The sequence below is a fragment of the Aplysia californica genome, unplaced genomic scaffold (assembly GCF_000002075.1).
Source record: "Aplysia californica isolate F4 #8 unplaced genomic scaffold, AplCal3.0 scaffold00002, whole genome shotgun sequence".
NCBI classification, from domain to species: domain Eukaryota; kingdom Metazoa; phylum Mollusca; class Gastropoda; order Aplysiida; family Aplysiidae; genus Aplysia; species Aplysia californica.
In genome coordinates, this window is record NW_004797272.1 from 3,159,333 (window position 1) to 3,176,454 (window position 17,122).

Here is a 17,122-nt window from a genome sequence, read left to right on the forward strand (position 1 = left end):
GAGAGAGAGAGAGAGAGAGAGAGAGAGAGAGAGAGAGAGAGAGATCACACACAACCAATTAGGCAGTGAGAACCAAAAAATACAGTACAAGTAATTGGGAACGCCATAGGGGCGAACGAAGACCTCCTAACTCCAAAATTTGAAAAAGACACAAACTATAGTGATACGAGCACGTCAAACGATCTTCCAGACCGGCCAGGACTATTCTACAGGGAACAACAGAAGGAGGGAGACGAACACGCAGACGGAGAAAACGATGGGAACACAACACCAAAGACTGGACTTGCAGTGATTGGAACATCACACGGTAGATGGAGACCAAGAGAATCGTGAGGAATGGAAGAAGCTGGTTGCAAAATCTACAGCAGAGTCCCAACGGTGGGCCATACTACGGTATAAATGAAGGTGATGGTGATGGTGATGGTGAAATTCAGCTCACGGTGTAAAATTATGATATCTTGTATTACGAATCAGGCTTTAAGTTGTCTTTGTAACTGGGTACTCAACAGGTGACATTTAATCAATATACGAGTATATAAATCAATTGTTGCTTTTAAAGTAAGAAGCTGTTTAAAAACACCTTTCACCACAAGTCTTAGTTTGTTGTAATACATATGTGAGGCAGCATGGTGGAATCAGGCTCGGGTCAAAATAATTAAATTGAAGAAAACAGCAGTTTTCTACCTGCTTAGCAATTTTTATCAATTTTTTTTTTACTCAACACCTTTTATGTCTATTTACAAACACATTCCTTTGGGGATTTCCCCGAAAACGTCGATTAAAGGAACTAAAATAAAAATTTACTGCTTCTATGGACTCTCCAGCTTTGGAATTTACCAAGCTTTGGATGCCATTTTCTCGTTAATTTTACCTCTTAAATCAGGTTACCCCCATCTCCTTCAATCCAAAATATCTCCACTTCTTTTGAAGATGGAAGGGAAATTTTTTCATTGAAAGCAAGACAAATGAACAAGCTTTAAGATCATACCAATAACTGAATATGCCCAAAAATTGACGAGAGCCTGATTCCACCACGCTGCTTCACATATAATCTCTACAAGGGAACAAATTATAGAGTCACATGTTGGTAATATCGTGGTTTAACATTAAAAGCCTGATATCTCCCAAAGGATCTAATATTTTATAACTATATTTTTACATGTAGCCTACATGGACCTTGCAGTTTTTTTCTCTTTACTATGCTGCGTTAGTTTAACTGTATCCTTAAGCAGCCCAAAACTCAATAAATCTTTAAAATGTGAACACTAGTTTTTGTTTTTTCTCCTTGTGGTCTTCATATTAATGATTTTGGAGTCCGGGTATGGCATACCTGTTCTCTGTTCAAGAATATCTCCAACACCCTAGGATGCATGTACATTGTCTCCATACTATGAATCCCATACCACCACGGGTGGCCACTCTGGGGGAGAAAACATTGCCACAAATAAAACATTATTATATACTTTAATAGATCATTAAATAACCATCAGAAAAAAACTATTGAAATTCTTTGAGCACGTAAATAGGTTCAATGGACTAGAGAAACTGCTGCTTTGTCGAAAGATAAAGGGGGGAAAGAGCAGAGGAAGACAAAGAACAACATACACAGAGGGCCTGAACAGCTTTGCAATTAATAAGACAGAGACAAAAACCGAGCTGATCAAGAAGACAGACAACAGGAAGGAATAGGGTATCATGACCGTCAGGGTCTGCACCAGACCTGCACCTGAAAATGATGCACTTAAATATGTCACTTTCATTCATTTATATTACGAGTTGAACAATATCAATCAATACGCCAAGTCTACCATTTGGAAGAAATTACTGGAGTTTCAACTGTGCACTGTAAACTAAATTTTTAATTATGTATTGTGTAACCGAATACCCAGTGAACACTGCCAATCGGATTCATTTGATGGAGTCGGGGCGAGCTAGATTCTCCATCACAGATGGTCAAAGGCCACCATTTTGGCACAATACTACCGGCCTGATTCGCGACCTTGAAATATAAAAGTGTTTGAATTTTAAGGTCACCATTGAATCTGGTTCAGTTCGGGTCATAGCGTGCCAAAACGATTGTTTTTGTCTCATTCAAGAAGGAAAATATAGCTGGCACCAACTCAGTAAATTAAATGAAACCGATTGACAGTGTGCACTGGGATGTTCACATTTCTAAATCTGCTGACATCTACTCTCTATGCTTATACTTCAGACTCCGTTTTGAGTTTTCTTTCCTGTCACCTATTGCCGCTCCCTATGTTTGATTTTTTGTTTATCTTTGCCTTTTCCTTTTCTGTTTATCCGTCTGCAGCATACACTTCTGAGACATTTTTAGAAATGTAATTTTTTAAAACTCTCTCTTACTCATGTAGTACCTTGGTTTTCCTTTTACTTCTGTCACTTTGGATGGTCGGTAAATGAGAATCCAGCCAGAGGAACTCGTATGACTCAAAGAAGTTGTCTTGTGTGGACTCTCTGTGGTCTTCCCAAAAAGGTTCCTCAAACTGCAGGAAAATCTTTTAAAAAGGAGATATTATATTCATATCTTTGTCTTTTGAGTGAGATGAATACAAAATGGATAGAGCATTACATTAGGCTTGAATCTGTGTAATGTACATAGAGCAAAGCACTCATCAGTTTTCTGCAAATTTCCTTTACCATTACAAAATCTCTTACTCTCATATTGCTTCTATTAATCTCTAAGCTTTACTTTCAAATGTAACACGCCCCAAAGGCTCATTTACACAAACGCACTTGCAAAATACTATGTGAACAACAACAAAAAATACACAAACATCTTAATATATCCCAACATTCACCAACATCCTCACAAACATTTTGGAAATTATTCCCATTCAGCACCGTAATAATGTCACATATTATATGAGCCTTCACACGCTACACAATTATTATTCACGCGTCAAAACTATCGCCAATGTTTGCAAACACTTCACGCAACACAAACTGAAAATTCCACTTGGACCTTAACACACTTAAAGAATTTTCCAAAAAGTCATGAACCCAATCATATCTTCACTTGAACACAATCTCCTTAAATTAATGTTAACTGAAGAGTAAAAACGGAGAAATTACGGGGGTGGGGGGGGGGGGGGTGCATAAGTCTTAATGTCACGTTATTGCCCTTGTCGGTTTTCATCTATTGTTTGGTCTGTTCTGTTTGTTTTGTTGTCTTGGGATTGAAGGGGGGGGGGGGGGGGTCTTCAATATCCTTTTTTATCAGAAACAGCTGCGGTCACTTATTCGTAACATATATTATACACTAAATGGGAAGTACGGCGCACAGCAGTAGTCCTTATGAACACTTGAAGGAGAACCAGATTTCTTCAATATTTTCCCCCTTACAAATGACTAATTTCTCTTGAGCTCTTCATATTCAATAAACACATCGACATACTGCATAACACACACAGAAAATACGTGTACCATAAATACAATGGGGGTTCAGTTGCAACTAAGTTTTCGTCTGCAAGTTCCAGATTTGAAACAAAAGACATCAACTATCATGGGTGGCAACTCTTTTCTCTGCCGAAAGGCTTTCAAAAATAACAACCCAGGCCTTTTCCCGTCACCCTGTTGTTTAAGTTCTCTCGGTAATTAATTATGACTGGTCTACCTCTATCTCTTTTTCCTGAGTTTAATATCCTAGAAATAAAACTGACCTTTCCGATTAATCCAAAACCCGTGTGTTCTACAGCCTCCTGTACAGGCGCGGGTAACAACGGCTGAAACAGAGTCTTGTGTGTGGCCTTCAGACAACCGATGCTGATGGTGACAATCACATGGTCTGCCTCTATAGTGTTTCCATTCTCACAAGTGACACGTATGGGTTTGGATCCAGATGACTGTCTTGGATTGTCAGTCTGAAGGAGATTCATTTTTTTTAAAATAAAAAAAGCGATATTTCACATCCTTTCCTGTTCTCTAACAATGTTCTGTCGTCTACTTTCGTCTCCTCTTTCTGCCCCTCACCCACTCATCTCCCTTGCCCCCTCCTCTGGGCCCCTGGCTCTTTTTGCAGTCTTTCTAGTACTACTCCTTGACTCCTTTTTACTGCCGTCTTTCAGACACCTCCCTGAACTTATGGTAGGAAAGATCTACACCTAGCCTTCTCGGACAAAGGTGAAAAATCTCGGAGGTCCTGTATGCAAGTTGGGCACGTTAAAGATCCCTTGGTGGTCCAAAATCAATAAGAGTAGGCTTCCCTTGTAATAGTCTGTTTCTTATAAAGAAATGGCCAAGGGTCACCAATAGACTCTGTTCTCAGTGGGTCTGTTTTTTACGTTTCTAAGCAGTAGAAATTTCCATCCCGATTCTGTCGGGTTCAGGGCCTAGCACAGAAGTGCGCAACCCGGCTATCTCAGATTCAGGGCTGAGTGAGATAAATGATTTTGAAAAAGAAATGAAAATTTCTTCTTTTTTTTTAAAATCAAAAACCCCCACAAATAACATTAGCACAACTTTTTAAAAAAATAACTGGCTCTTGCACTCACTTCTTCACAAGTCCAGTCAATGCGAGAGACTGGTGTGTTCAGCTGGACAACTCCTGGGGGCAGCTGTTCTGCCAGAGTGGCCACCAGACCAGACATCCCATTGTCCACAATCGTGTAGCGGTCTCCGGGCAAGACGACATACTCGGAATCTAGAGACAACTGGCTGAGGTCATCAGTGGCGTTATCCACTTGCACGTACTTGCTGAACCACCTGGGGGAGACATGTTTTTATTTGATTAAGGCATATATTACATAGTATGCACAGGGAGAGAGAGGGAGAGAGAGAGGGAGAGAGAGAGAGAGAGAGAGAGGGGGGGGGGGAGAGAAAAAAGAGAAAGGGAGGTTTGTTTTTGTAAGAGTTTTACGGCGCTCGCTACTGCAGAAAGGGAGGTTTGTTTTTGTAAGAGTTTTACGGCGCTCGCTACTGCATAAGGTCATTTATTGAACGCGCGCAAAAAAAAAGTTGGTTCCATTCGCAACAGTTCACGCACAGCCTGACTCAGGTCAACACCTCTACTAAAATGCTAAAATGCTAAAAATGGGATGTAAATAAATTTTAAATTTAAAATAACTTTTTAAATAACATTAAAAAATTAGCGTTTATTATTATTAATTTTCCGTAAAGGCCAATGCCCTTTATAAAATTAAGGATTCTGTTGGGATCAACGACGGAAAGCAGATCTTCCAATTTTTTTGATCTAAAATATTTCCTTCGGATCTTTCCGAAGTCTAGACATTTTTCTAAAATGTGTCTAAAGGTAAAATCTGTGTCACATCCCACACAGACCGGTTTTTCATCTCTCTGAAGGAGGTATTTATGTGTCAGGGACGTGTGTCCGATGCGTAATCGAGTAAAAATTACGTCGTCTCTTCTGGAGAGGCCCGAAGGTTTTCAAGGACCCAGTTCGGGCTTTATGTTGTGTAATTTATTATTTATTTGTTTCTTCCAATGAGTCTTCCACAGACTGGAAGTGTAGTGTTTTACTTTATTTTTAAAGTCAGTCTGTGGGAGAGTGCTCGTCGTTGATCCCAACAGAAGGTACAAGGATTCCTTCGCCAGGAGGTCCTCTTGTTCGTTTCCTCGGGTGCCCACATGGCTAAGTAGCCATGCGAACACGATACTTTTCCCGGCTTCAGTCAAAGCGTGAATGTTTTTTTGTGTGACCTAACTATTTTTGGGTCTAAGGGTGTTTAGTTTGTAAGTGAGGTGATGCAAGACAGAGAGTCAGATAAGATAAGGAAATATTTGTTAGGGAGTCCAGTGCCATGTCAATGGCAGTGGCCTCCGCAGAGAAAATGGAGGCTTCGGGATGAAGTCTCCTCTGGTGTGTACTGTTTGAGGATAGGGCAGCGGCCCCCACAGCCGATTTAGAGCCATCTGTGAAGATAAGCTTCGCACCGGGATATTTTCCTATAGGTTTTTGTATTCTGCAGAAAGGAGTGCGACCGCCACATATCATTGTATATGTCTAGTAGGAGTGTAAGTGTTTCTGTGGGTAAGTGTCTATTGATCTGGTTGTGGATGTCATCCGGACCAGGGCTGTATTGCCCAGGTCCGAGACACACGATGTTAGTTCGTCTAATGTGACGTCTGCGTTGTAGGTTTCAATGATGTTTGAGTGCAAGTTCAGGTGTTGTTGTTCTCTGTTAGTTGTTTTTTGGGGGGGAAGGTCGTGTTGTAGTTTGCTTTGGACGAGTTTTTTAAGAGTGATGTAGCTATTGTGTTTGCGATGTCTACCTGTGTTTCAGCTGTGGTTCCATCCAGCCTCTGAACGTGCCGGATGGTGTCTGTGCGTCTACCCAATTTTTTTTCGCGATTTTAAAAACTTGGTTGAGTGGTGTCTGACTGTTGACTCTCGAGATGTATTTTCTGAACGATTGTCTTTTGCTGTCCCTGAGACCTCTACGTGCCTCAGCTCGAGCTTTTCAAGAATTAATTTTGTTTTCTGTGATGGTGTTGTCGACGGATCTCTAATATGCTGCCTTCCTTTTCTTTACTTCATCATCACACTCCCCAGAGAACCTGATCTTGTTCTTCCGGGGTTTTGGGGATGTTTTTGGTATGTATTTGCGACATATTTCTAGAAGCGTTTCTTGGAATTCGTTGTAGTTGAGGTCAAAAGTGGAGTTCAAAATCTGTGAACACTCAATGTCGAACCCGTCCCAGTGTGCTTTTTCAAAATTGAAGCGCTCTGGGATCGGGTCGGTTTTTTTTAAAGAATTGGGAATTGGTCCGAACGGTCATCAAGCACTGACCACTCTAGTTCTGGGACTAGGTCAGGGGTACAAAAGGCGAGGTCTAGGGATGAAGTGCTACAAGTGCATTTGTTTCTGTAAATGAGGGACCTATCATTTAAGAGGCAGATGTTGTTATGAAATGAAAAATCTTCTATCATTTTCCCGTTCTGATTTGTGGGTTTGTCTCCCCAAAGGGGGTTGTGGGCATTAAAGTCACCTAGCAAAATAAAGGGCTTTGGGAGCTGGAGCTTTAAATCGTTTTGTTGAGTTATTTTGAGGGGGTAATTTGGTATTCATGATTGGTCTGTGCAGGTTGACCCGTACGGTAATATCCTGGAGGGTCATCCTAAGATGTACTTGTCCGTGGAGTGTGTTGTTGTCGATGTAGATGGTGGTTCCCCCGGAAACAATCTGGTTCTCCTTGTGAATATGCTGATACGCAGTAAAACCTCTTAAGTCTATGGTTGAAGCCGGGGCGAACTTTGTCTCCTGGATACAGACCACAAGTGGGCACAATGTGGCCTATAAGTGTTGCAATTCTGCACTGGAAAGTCGGAGTCCGCCGGCATTCCATTGCAGGACTGCCATTATGAAGGCATTTTTAAAAAAAATTGAAGCACACAGGCCCCGGCTTCGAAGAAACACTCTGACTCCTCCTTGCGGGTGAGGCAGCTGTCTTGGATTGGGCGGCTGCATAGTGGGGGATTTGGGGGAGGAGGGAAGGGCTCCGACCTTCCAGGGGACAGGCTGGGAGGGGGGTCAGGGTTGTCCTCGTCTATAGGTAGGGGAGGAAATGCTGGAGAGATGTGGAGCAGATGGAACGGGCTGGGAATGGGGGGGGGGGAGGGCTCGGGAGAGGGGGAAGTGGATACCTCACACTTCACTAGAGGGGTGGGGTGTGAGGAGGGAGAAGAGGGGGAAAGGGATTGAAGAGGGAGAGGGGAAGAAGAGGGGATGTGGGAAGGGTCCACCGTATCCCACTCTAGAACCCCAAAGCGTTTAGACAGTGGCACATCAAAGATGGGTGCCACAATAGTAGCAAGGACTTTTTTCCTTTGTGCACAAATTCTCCTGTTGACCGCGGGCGCAGGGAAGTCGGCAGTAGAGGTACTGGCCGACTTCATGGCTGGCCGGGTTGTCTTCGCATATGACCGGCCAGTGACCGGGGTCACAACTGGCGGCAGACAGCTTTGACGGCTTCTTGGAAAGAGTAGCCATTTCGCCCTTTGTACTCTTGGATTACGCGTTATTGGATCCAAGTCGTGCAATCTTTGCTGAAGGCTGTGTGCTGACCTTGGCAATTTGGGTAGCTAGGACTAGCCTTGCTTTCCTTCTCAGGATGTCCAGTCTTGCTACAGCGAGGACACACGGCTGCACGTCGGCATCGCGACTGGCTTTGGCCAAACTTCTGACCCTGAAAGCAGCGCATAGGGTTTGGCACATAAGGTCGCACGTCCAGGACCAAGTATGATGCCCGAACGGTGGTTGGAGGGCGGCACGAATCGCAAGTTAGAATAATCGTATTAGTTTTAAGTGTGGCCTCCCCCCATCGAAGAGTAATCCGGCGGGCTTCGACCACACCTTCGCAATCAGCCACAATTTCCTCATTGGAGCAGCCCTTCAGCTCATGGCAGCGAACCACACCCTTCGACTGGTTGAACTGTTGATGTCGCTCGGATACACAAGGAACACCACCGAAGGTCGTGATCTTTCCAGTCCGGCCAGTTCTGTTTCCGATGCATATTTGACGAGGAGTGCACAAGAGGACAGTTTCTATATATTCGTAGGAATGTATCCCAGAACTTGTATTAGTGCATCTCCAGTCTTAAATAAGTTAAGATCTGTGATCTTTTTCTGCACATCTGTGCTACGAATGGTCAAGTACGGCTGCCGTGGAAGATCCCTGGGAAGAGGGAAGACAGCCGTAAAGGTCTTTTTTTCCAGTAGGGGGTTGGTTTGCTCGGCTCGGCGGCCGCACCCGCTTACGCGAGCCGAGACTTTTTCATAACGTTGGGAGCTGGGGAAGGATTTTTAATGGACGAAGGTCCCATAGTATGTGATTTGATGATGTTTCGACCCCGGAGCTCCCCACCCACCATCGAGCCCGATTTGGGGGCACATTGCTTGGATGACCTGAGCTGTGCCAGAGCTACCCCGGAGCTATACTCTCCACGAGAGAGTACAAGACCCTCCCGTCAAGTTTGACCCAGGGACTGAAGGGGTTTCAGCTCCTAACCGATTGGGTGGTAAGGGCTGTGCCACCCTCCCGTCTTAGAGGAAAACCAGGGCTAATGAGGTGTGTTAGCGAGGGACAGTCCGCAGACTGATCTCACCTCAACATCCAGGTACCCGGTTTCCCTCGGCAAGGGCCGCACCTCACGGTCAACGAGGCGCCCATTCTAGGGGATGGGTGACCTCTACTTTTGCTCCACATGAGGTCGGCGGTCGACGGTCGACGACGAGATAGAAGAAGTAAGAAAGAAGGAAAGAGAAAAGGGAGATACACCAAAGTATGTGTTGCATTCGGATCCAAGAGGGTAGGGGTCCGTGTGCGACACTTCGTCATTGGAGGAGTTTCACCTCCTACAGATGGTGTATTTATATACCCCCGGCCCACGGGGGAGGGGGTGGAGAGAAAGGGAGAGAGAGATAGACAAGGGGGGAGAAGAAAAAAGAGAGAGAGAGAGGGGGGGAGGGAGAGAGAGAGAGAGAGAGAGAGAGAGAGAGAGAGAGAGAGAGAGAGAGAGAGAGAGAGAGAGAGTACGGATTGGATAAACATATCATTTTCTATTAAATTGTGTCTGGTCTCACCACGAGCTAATGATTAGAAAGAATAAAGTAACTAATATAAGCCAGTACGCTAAAGCAATGTATGTACTGTTTTTTTAATTTCGAAGAAGAACTGTTAAGGTTATGCTAATACCACAACAAAACAAAGTAGGGGGAAAATCCTAAGACTTCCATACACAACGAGTTACATAGCCTAAGATTACTAAGAAGCAGGCAAAAAAAAAGTAAAATAAGACAACAAACAAACAGGATAAGCGAGTAGGCAATGGAGGAGGGAGCAGGGACTCAGGAGCATTACAGTGGAGGTGAATGGATAACAACAACAAAAGTTGAGGAGAAATCACAAAAAGACGACCTAGGAAAGTTTGTTAGAGATCGTCTTCTTCTTCTTCTTCTTCTTCTTCTTCTTCGGATTTCACTTGCGGTTCACGTTTCGACATGAATTAGCTGCGCACAGCTGTATTTTCTAGATCAGTAACCTCTGCAAAATGAGATTTAGGTCACACCACAGGAAAAGGTAAATACCCGGAACTTATCTCAAGGGAGAAGTGTCCTTGGGTACTTCTGACGGTCATTCACGTAATCACAATTTAAAACGAGGTGAGACAGAGGGCAAACACTGTTGATATTACCTAGATATAAATCCTTCGGACTAGATACAAGAGACCTGGTGAATTATAAAACGCTGAAATGTCCACTTTCCATGTTCAACAATCTGCTGACATTTGTGAACTCAGGCGAAAATAAGTGAAAAATGTTGTCCTGTTAACTTCTGTAGATATATTATGAGGAAAGAGGTTACCCATCTGCCTTAAGCACGACAACAAAGAGCTTAAGGCTTAGAATACAATGATATATCGTGGGAGAAAAAGCACAATTATAATGTAAAGGCCAAAAAGAAACTATAATATTGTCATTTCATTTGCATGAATGACCATACAAGCACATGTACTAAAAATTGCATTCATAAAGCTACGTTATCCAGAAATGATAGTAAAACAAGGTATAGAAACTACAGTCGAAACTTTCTAAGACGGCCACCCATAGTGGATGAGATAAGTGGCCGGCTTAGACAGGTGTATGTCTTATACAGTGTCATTATAAGTCAAAATTAAAGAAGGGGGGAAATGAGTAGTGGCCGATTGTACAGCTGATTGACTAATACAAGTGGCCGTTAGAGAAAGTTTGTCTGTGCTACTATGCTTTAAAGTAAATCTTTTAAAGAAAACAGTTTCAACATATTGCCAACATTTATAATATTAAGCTTCCATACATTTTCCGTATGCACTTACGAGTCGGTGTACACGTATATTAATATGATCTGTCCTGTCTTTACATCATATTATACAGCCTATGCAAATATTCGAGGGGAAGTCTAAATAAGATTTTCCATACATATCGTGACAACCAAAAACACCAACTGGCTTAGATGTGTACCTGTACGCAGCTTCATAGACTTCCTCCATCGCAGGATTTATCTTTCCTTCGTTTTCCGATAGAAATTTGGAGTAGACACTTTCAAGGGCTTCCTGCACTGATTTACCATATCCTGCAGAAGTTTTCAGTCATTTACAAGAAAACGAGGTCAAACATCTCTTTTTAAATTACATTCCTAAACTTCAAGCCCATTAGTTTACGAGGGTGGATCAAAAAGTGACAGACCTGGGTGTTTCCGGTAGTAAACAATTTCGTTCTCTTGTCTAATGTAATACTGACGACAACAGAAGCCTTTACGTCATAACGTGCAACGTTTTATCGATTACTTTAATTTGGAATCAACTTTCTGAAGCCACTTCACGTTCATCGGCGACTGTGTTTATCTTTTGAAAACTTTTTGCAGCTTTGGGATATTAAAATTGTTGTTCCATTTGTCACGTCTTCTTGGGAATGGATTCAATGAACGAGTCAAGAAACGAAGCCGGGTTTTGTATTTTGTTTTGAAAAACAGCTACAGAGACATTTGAAATATTGTCGGTTACTTTTGGTAACTATTCATTATCAAGAACACATACAATTCTTCTCGTTGTTCACCAAATTCCAAGCTGGGCAAACCGTCTTCGGCGGCGAATGCTGCGTTCACGACGGCCCAGTAATTGTCTATGAACAAGAATCTGATTTTAAAAAGTGGACAGAGCCATCCTAAATGACCGTCGCTAAACTGTTGATGAAGTCACACGCAGTGTGAGGATTTCTTATGGTTAATGTCAAAACATCTAAACTGGCATCTTAGACTGGTAAAGAGGTAGAGATGTGGTTGGAAATTTTCTTCAGTCTCATTCTGATGGAAACTTCCTTCAAAGAATCGTCACTGGCGATGAAACTTGGCTGCACTGCTACGACCCAGAAACAATGGTGCAGTCACCACAATGGAGATACCTCCATTCGCCACACCCAAAGAACGCTCATTGTGTTAGGAACACTTTGGAGTGCCTGTTTGTGAGGGTTTTTTACGATTGGCGGGGCAATGTACTAAAAGAAATCATTCCTCGAGGACAATCAATCAATCGACTATACATGTACTTTGTGCAGGTATTGAGGCGTTTGAGGGAGAGCATTCGACGAGAACTACAGGAATTGTGTGCAGCAAATTAATGTCTGGCTTCTCTATTACGACAATGCCCCGAGCATACCGCTATTAAGCTCAACAACATTTCACACAGAACAAAATAACTCTGATGCCTCATACACCACACTCACCAGACTTGGCTACATGTGATTCTTTTCTTGTTCCCAAAGCTGAAGAAATCGCACTTGAAAGGCGGCTATTTGAAAACATGAATCCCTGAGAGTGAATCTCTGTAATCAAGCAACAGAGGACTCTTTGAATGGTGCAATGAGGAATACATTTTACGACGGTCAATTCCATATACCTCGTATATAACAACATGGCAGTCTGGTAACTTTTTGATCCACCTCGTAAATCCTAACATTTACACAGGCAAACAGCACCCTTTCTGCACAAAATGTAGATTCGAAAAAAAACAAACGAAAACAACAACGACAAAAAGAGGTTATGAATCTACAAAAATATTTCTTTACAGCTCGGGCTACAAAAGGTCACACAGACGGGCGTTGCGTTGGCAAGTTTGAGAGAAGTGACACACTGGCTCGCGGGGGTTGAGTGAGGAAGAAGGTGTTGGGATTCTCTATCAGTATTCTCATTTTAACATTTGAATTGAGGAACTGAATACTGATAGTTAAATATACCTTAACAACATTGGGCTAATGCCATAGTTTGCATGCTGCTTCAAATTCCTTAGAATTTTATAAGTATGAAACAAAGGAGAGGGGGGGGGGGGGGGGGGGGGGGTGTAGGACAGGAAGGAAAGTAATAAGCACCAGAAACAAAAACAATAACAATAGTAACAATATCTACACAATGCTAAAATGTGCTATCTTTTGGTAAATGTTCAAAAGGGCTGGGAAAAAGGAGGAGTTAAATTGACCCTCACAAAGATTCTTACTACGTTCAATGATTGAAACTCACCAATCCATTCATTCAAAGTAGCCAATTGCAATTGTTTGTCATTATTAGTCACTAAAAATAAAACGTAAAAGTAAAGTAAGTACTAGTCAGTATCACTTTTTCTTACCATCTGTCACCTCATTTTCGAGAACTTCACTCAGTAGCTCCATTAACTCTTTCACTTCATCCCTTTCAATCTGTGGATAGATTTCTATTTTAAAATCCCTGCAATGCATCCAACTAAAGGATGAAGAGAGAGCTAACCATAAAGCTTCAAAGATCTCAAAGAGATTCAAACATGAAAGGGAAACGTTAATGATTAATTGTTATTGCATGTCAAAATATGGAGAAAACAAACTAGCAAAACCTTTTCAAAATCATAATTTTATGAGACAGAGATAATAATGTGACATTTAGAATGGCAACAGTAGTAGTTGAATTTCTTATTCTGATAGAACATGATCTTAATTGTTTTGAATAACACATGATGATGATGACGATGATGATGTTGATGATGATGATGATGATGATGATGATGATGATGATGATGATGATGATGATGGTGATGGTGATGGTGATGATGATGATGATGATGATGATGATGACATAATGAGCTGAAGATCCGAGTAATGGCGATGGGTGGATCAAAATGCGTGTGGGGCTTGGAACAAGGGGGTATGTTGAGCTCAAAAGTAGGATTTTCTCGAATCAGAGAAAGACTTAGATATGTGTGAGTACGTATGTTTGTGTATGTGTGCGTGAAACTGTAAAAAGCAAGACTTTCCCAGCGTCAACCCTATGAACGTGTTGATTACCGAGTCTTTTGTTTTCTTTTTGTTTGTAAGTGTTTTACGGGACATATTAAACATTTTCATTTGGTAGGAAATTTTGAATTTTGCCCTGGTGGAGGCCGAAGCCTACTCATCGATTCTGGACTACCAACTTGCACACGGGATCTCCGAGATCTTTTGCCCTTATCAGTGAAGGCTGGGTGTCGATCTTTCCCACCATAAGATCAGGAGTGTGGCTGAAAGACAGCAGAAAGGTGGAGCCAAGGAGTAGCAGTAGAAAGGCTGCAGAAAGAGTCAGGAGCCCAGAGGAGGGGGTCAAAGGAGGTGAGGTGGTGGGGTCAGAAAGTGAAGACGGAAGCAGGCGACAGGAGAACATTTTAGAGAAGAAATTTTCCGTCGCTACCCGCGTTCGACTCCGGGACCTGTTGAATGAGAGGCGAACACCGAAACCTTCAGACCATGAGAGTCCCCTTTTCCGGGTCTGTGGGGAAAGTGTGTAGGAACTTTCGCCCCGTTGTTAGAACTTGCAGAGCATGAGATCTCTCTACTTCACTTCGAAATTTAAGTAACATGCATTTTCACTATATCAACAACTCTGGAAACCTAAAAACTGTGACGCCGATAAGACTTGTGACCTGACCGTGAGAATAACAACAAGGTTCATCTTGAGGGTGATTAGCGGGTGCTCTGGTACGGTTTTCTTGTTCTTTGGTGTCAAACATCTATCGTCCTTATCAATCCTTTTTCTTTTTTATGTTTGTAAAACCTATAATCTTCGGCACTTGTATGATTTTATTGCGTAGCAAGTGCCGTGCGTAAAGCTCCTTCTTAAACTAAAACTAATAAGGTTTACTTTGTGCCCAGAAGAGGTGTAAAAGATGTCGCCAGGGTTGGTCAAAGATTCCTCCACTGGATTTACTGACGTCGCAAAGGGAATTCTCTTCAACTTTGCTGCAATCTCATACACAGGATTCCCAGTCCTGCCGTGAATAAACTGAGCACCCAAGTCTGCAGTCTTGCCATCTGAAAATGAAAGTATTATTGTTGTATGAAGTAGAGGGACAAAAAGCGTGGCCAGACCTGACCGTGCCAATTTCGGTAACAGCCCTTTCCTGATACAGTTGAACCTGCCCTAACGTTCACCTGTACACGTCAATCACCTGTACAGAGGTCCACTTCTCATTATCTCCCTTGCGTTTTTAAAAACATTATAAGGACACTGTGTAAAACCCCACCTAAGAAGACATCTTTTCTCATCGGCAATAGGCGGCCGTCTTAGACAATTTCGACTGTACTTAATACGCCCGCTTTACTCAAAGTGACTTCCCTCTACTATACTCAGACTCTGCAAAAACATTTGTTTGGCGCTCATAATATGACATTATGCAGTTGCGAGTGCCGTAAAACCCTCTACTATTAAAAAACAACCCAAAAAAACTTTGTTATTTTGAAAAGTACGAGCCCGTGTTTTACGCCCATTTCGACATAACTTAAATAGCGTAAGAGGGGGGGGGGTGATTTAACTAAGCCTGTCAGGGCGAATGTGGGCTGAGTCTGATGCAACATCTGAGCAATTAGACGGAGATCCTTTGTTTAAAAATAACCCTCGCCCCCGAAAGAAAGAACAACCCTAAATTACGTGGGAATCATTCTCACAAGTTTCCCCATGAAACCGTTAAAAACCGATCCACTAAAATACAAAAACTTTGAAAACCATGTACCGGGTATTCTTGTTTTATTAAAGGCATATGGCACTTGCAACACAATTAGATCTTTTAAGTGCCGAAGATTAGAACAAAATGGTGAAATGGTATGGGTTTAACGCCCCTATCAACACCATTCGGTTATTTAAGAGGCGGGTCCTCCTAGTTTAACGTCTATCTCCGAAGGATCGAGCTAAGTGGGAAATTCGTGTAAAGTGCCTTTCCCAAGAACACACGTCGGGCAGAGCTGAGGTTCGATCCCCGAACCGGCAATCTCACGATTACGAGTCCGGTAGCCTATCCACTAGGCTACCGACGCCACCCGGAGATTAGAGGTGTTACAAGAGAGTAACAAACACAAAAAAGGAGGAGAGATATGAATGATAGATAATTGCACTCTAGACAAAACAAAATTCAGATGGGGTTGAAAAGAGTCATATTATTTGTGCTCTAGTAGTCACGGTAATAATGTTAAAAAGGATATGGGTAACACCGTCTCTATGAGATACAGTCAAAATTGTCTATTACGCTTATCCATTGTTGAGGAGAAAAGTGACCTTATTATTAGACAGGTGGACACCTTAAACAGTAACATTTCAATGTAAAAAAACCCGCAAAGGGAGAAATGGGAAGTGGCCTTTTGTACAGGGGATACTCTTGCTTAGACATTTGGCCGACTATGTACTTCTAAAATGCCCCAAAACTGTAACAGAGGTCTCATACGAGGGCTTATATAAAAATGTTCTCCACTTCATTTCTTTGTGTGAACATAATGTACTCAAACAAATACGAAGAATCGTAGGCCCTTACCAGAAGTTAATTTTGCTAAAGAGACATTATTATAAATCCATAAACAACCAGCCCTGTGAAAAAAAAATGATTCTTATTATTTGAAAAACCGTTGAAACTGATTACAGGGGGGTAGGCTATCATTGATATTATTGTAGTCTACTACATAGAGACAAGAACCCTGGTAAGCGATATCGCTTTCTTTAAAAGTACGCACCTAATTTCTTTTAAAAAACACAACTAAAGTAAAGAGGTAATAATAATAATAATAAATGATATTTATATAACCCTCAACCCCGATTAAAGTACACAGGTTCTGAGTGATAATATAAGAATGTACAGCTCTGCACATACTTTTAAAAGTGTGTCACGGCGGAGGGGGAGGGGTGTCAGGCGCTTGTCAATTTTGGGCCATCTGGAGTTATTGATGTCCTCTCAAAGCCTGTTTACTTGTCTCGATGTTGATGGTAAAGATACCCTTCTACTTTAAATAGAAGTCGAGATATTTGCAATTGAAGGAGGTGTCGGATGTAAAACAAGGGAGAGAATGAACACCCCCCCACGTTTGCTGACTTCCGAGGCTGTAATAGTAAAATATAAAATAATAAATAGCAATTATGCTGGGCATTTCCATTTTCTAAAAGTGCCCAATGTGCATAAATTAATGGACATATGTGTACGTATAACATATAATATGGCTCTTTTCGTCTATGCAGACGGTCAATTTAGCTTAGCTTAAGATGGTCTCAAGGTTTTCTTCATGCAGCTTCTTTCATGGCTAATTCTTCCTATGTTTGAAGCGCAGATTCTGTTGCAGTCCTTGCATGTCAGTGT

At 42.1% G+C, this 17,122-nt stretch overlaps 1 protein-coding gene across 1 annotated transcript in view; it reads right to left on the minus strand.

The window, feature by feature from the left end:
- The window catches only part of LOC101859525 (spermine oxidase), a gene marked incomplete in the record, with an annotated part of 28,147 nt that overhangs the window by 4,863 nt on the left and 6,162 nt on the right, over window positions 1–17,122 (minus strand). Inside the window, 7 exon segments of the mRNA XM_005089012.3 lie at window positions 1,331–1,420; window positions 2,376–2,516; window positions 3,681–3,881; window positions 4,512–4,722; window positions 10,977–11,088; window positions 13,133–13,202; window positions 14,650–14,799. Of these exon segments, the coding sequence (XP_005089069.2) occupies window positions 1,331–1,420; window positions 2,376–2,516; window positions 3,681–3,881; window positions 4,512–4,722; window positions 10,977–11,088; window positions 13,133–13,202; window positions 14,650–14,799 (975 nt within the window).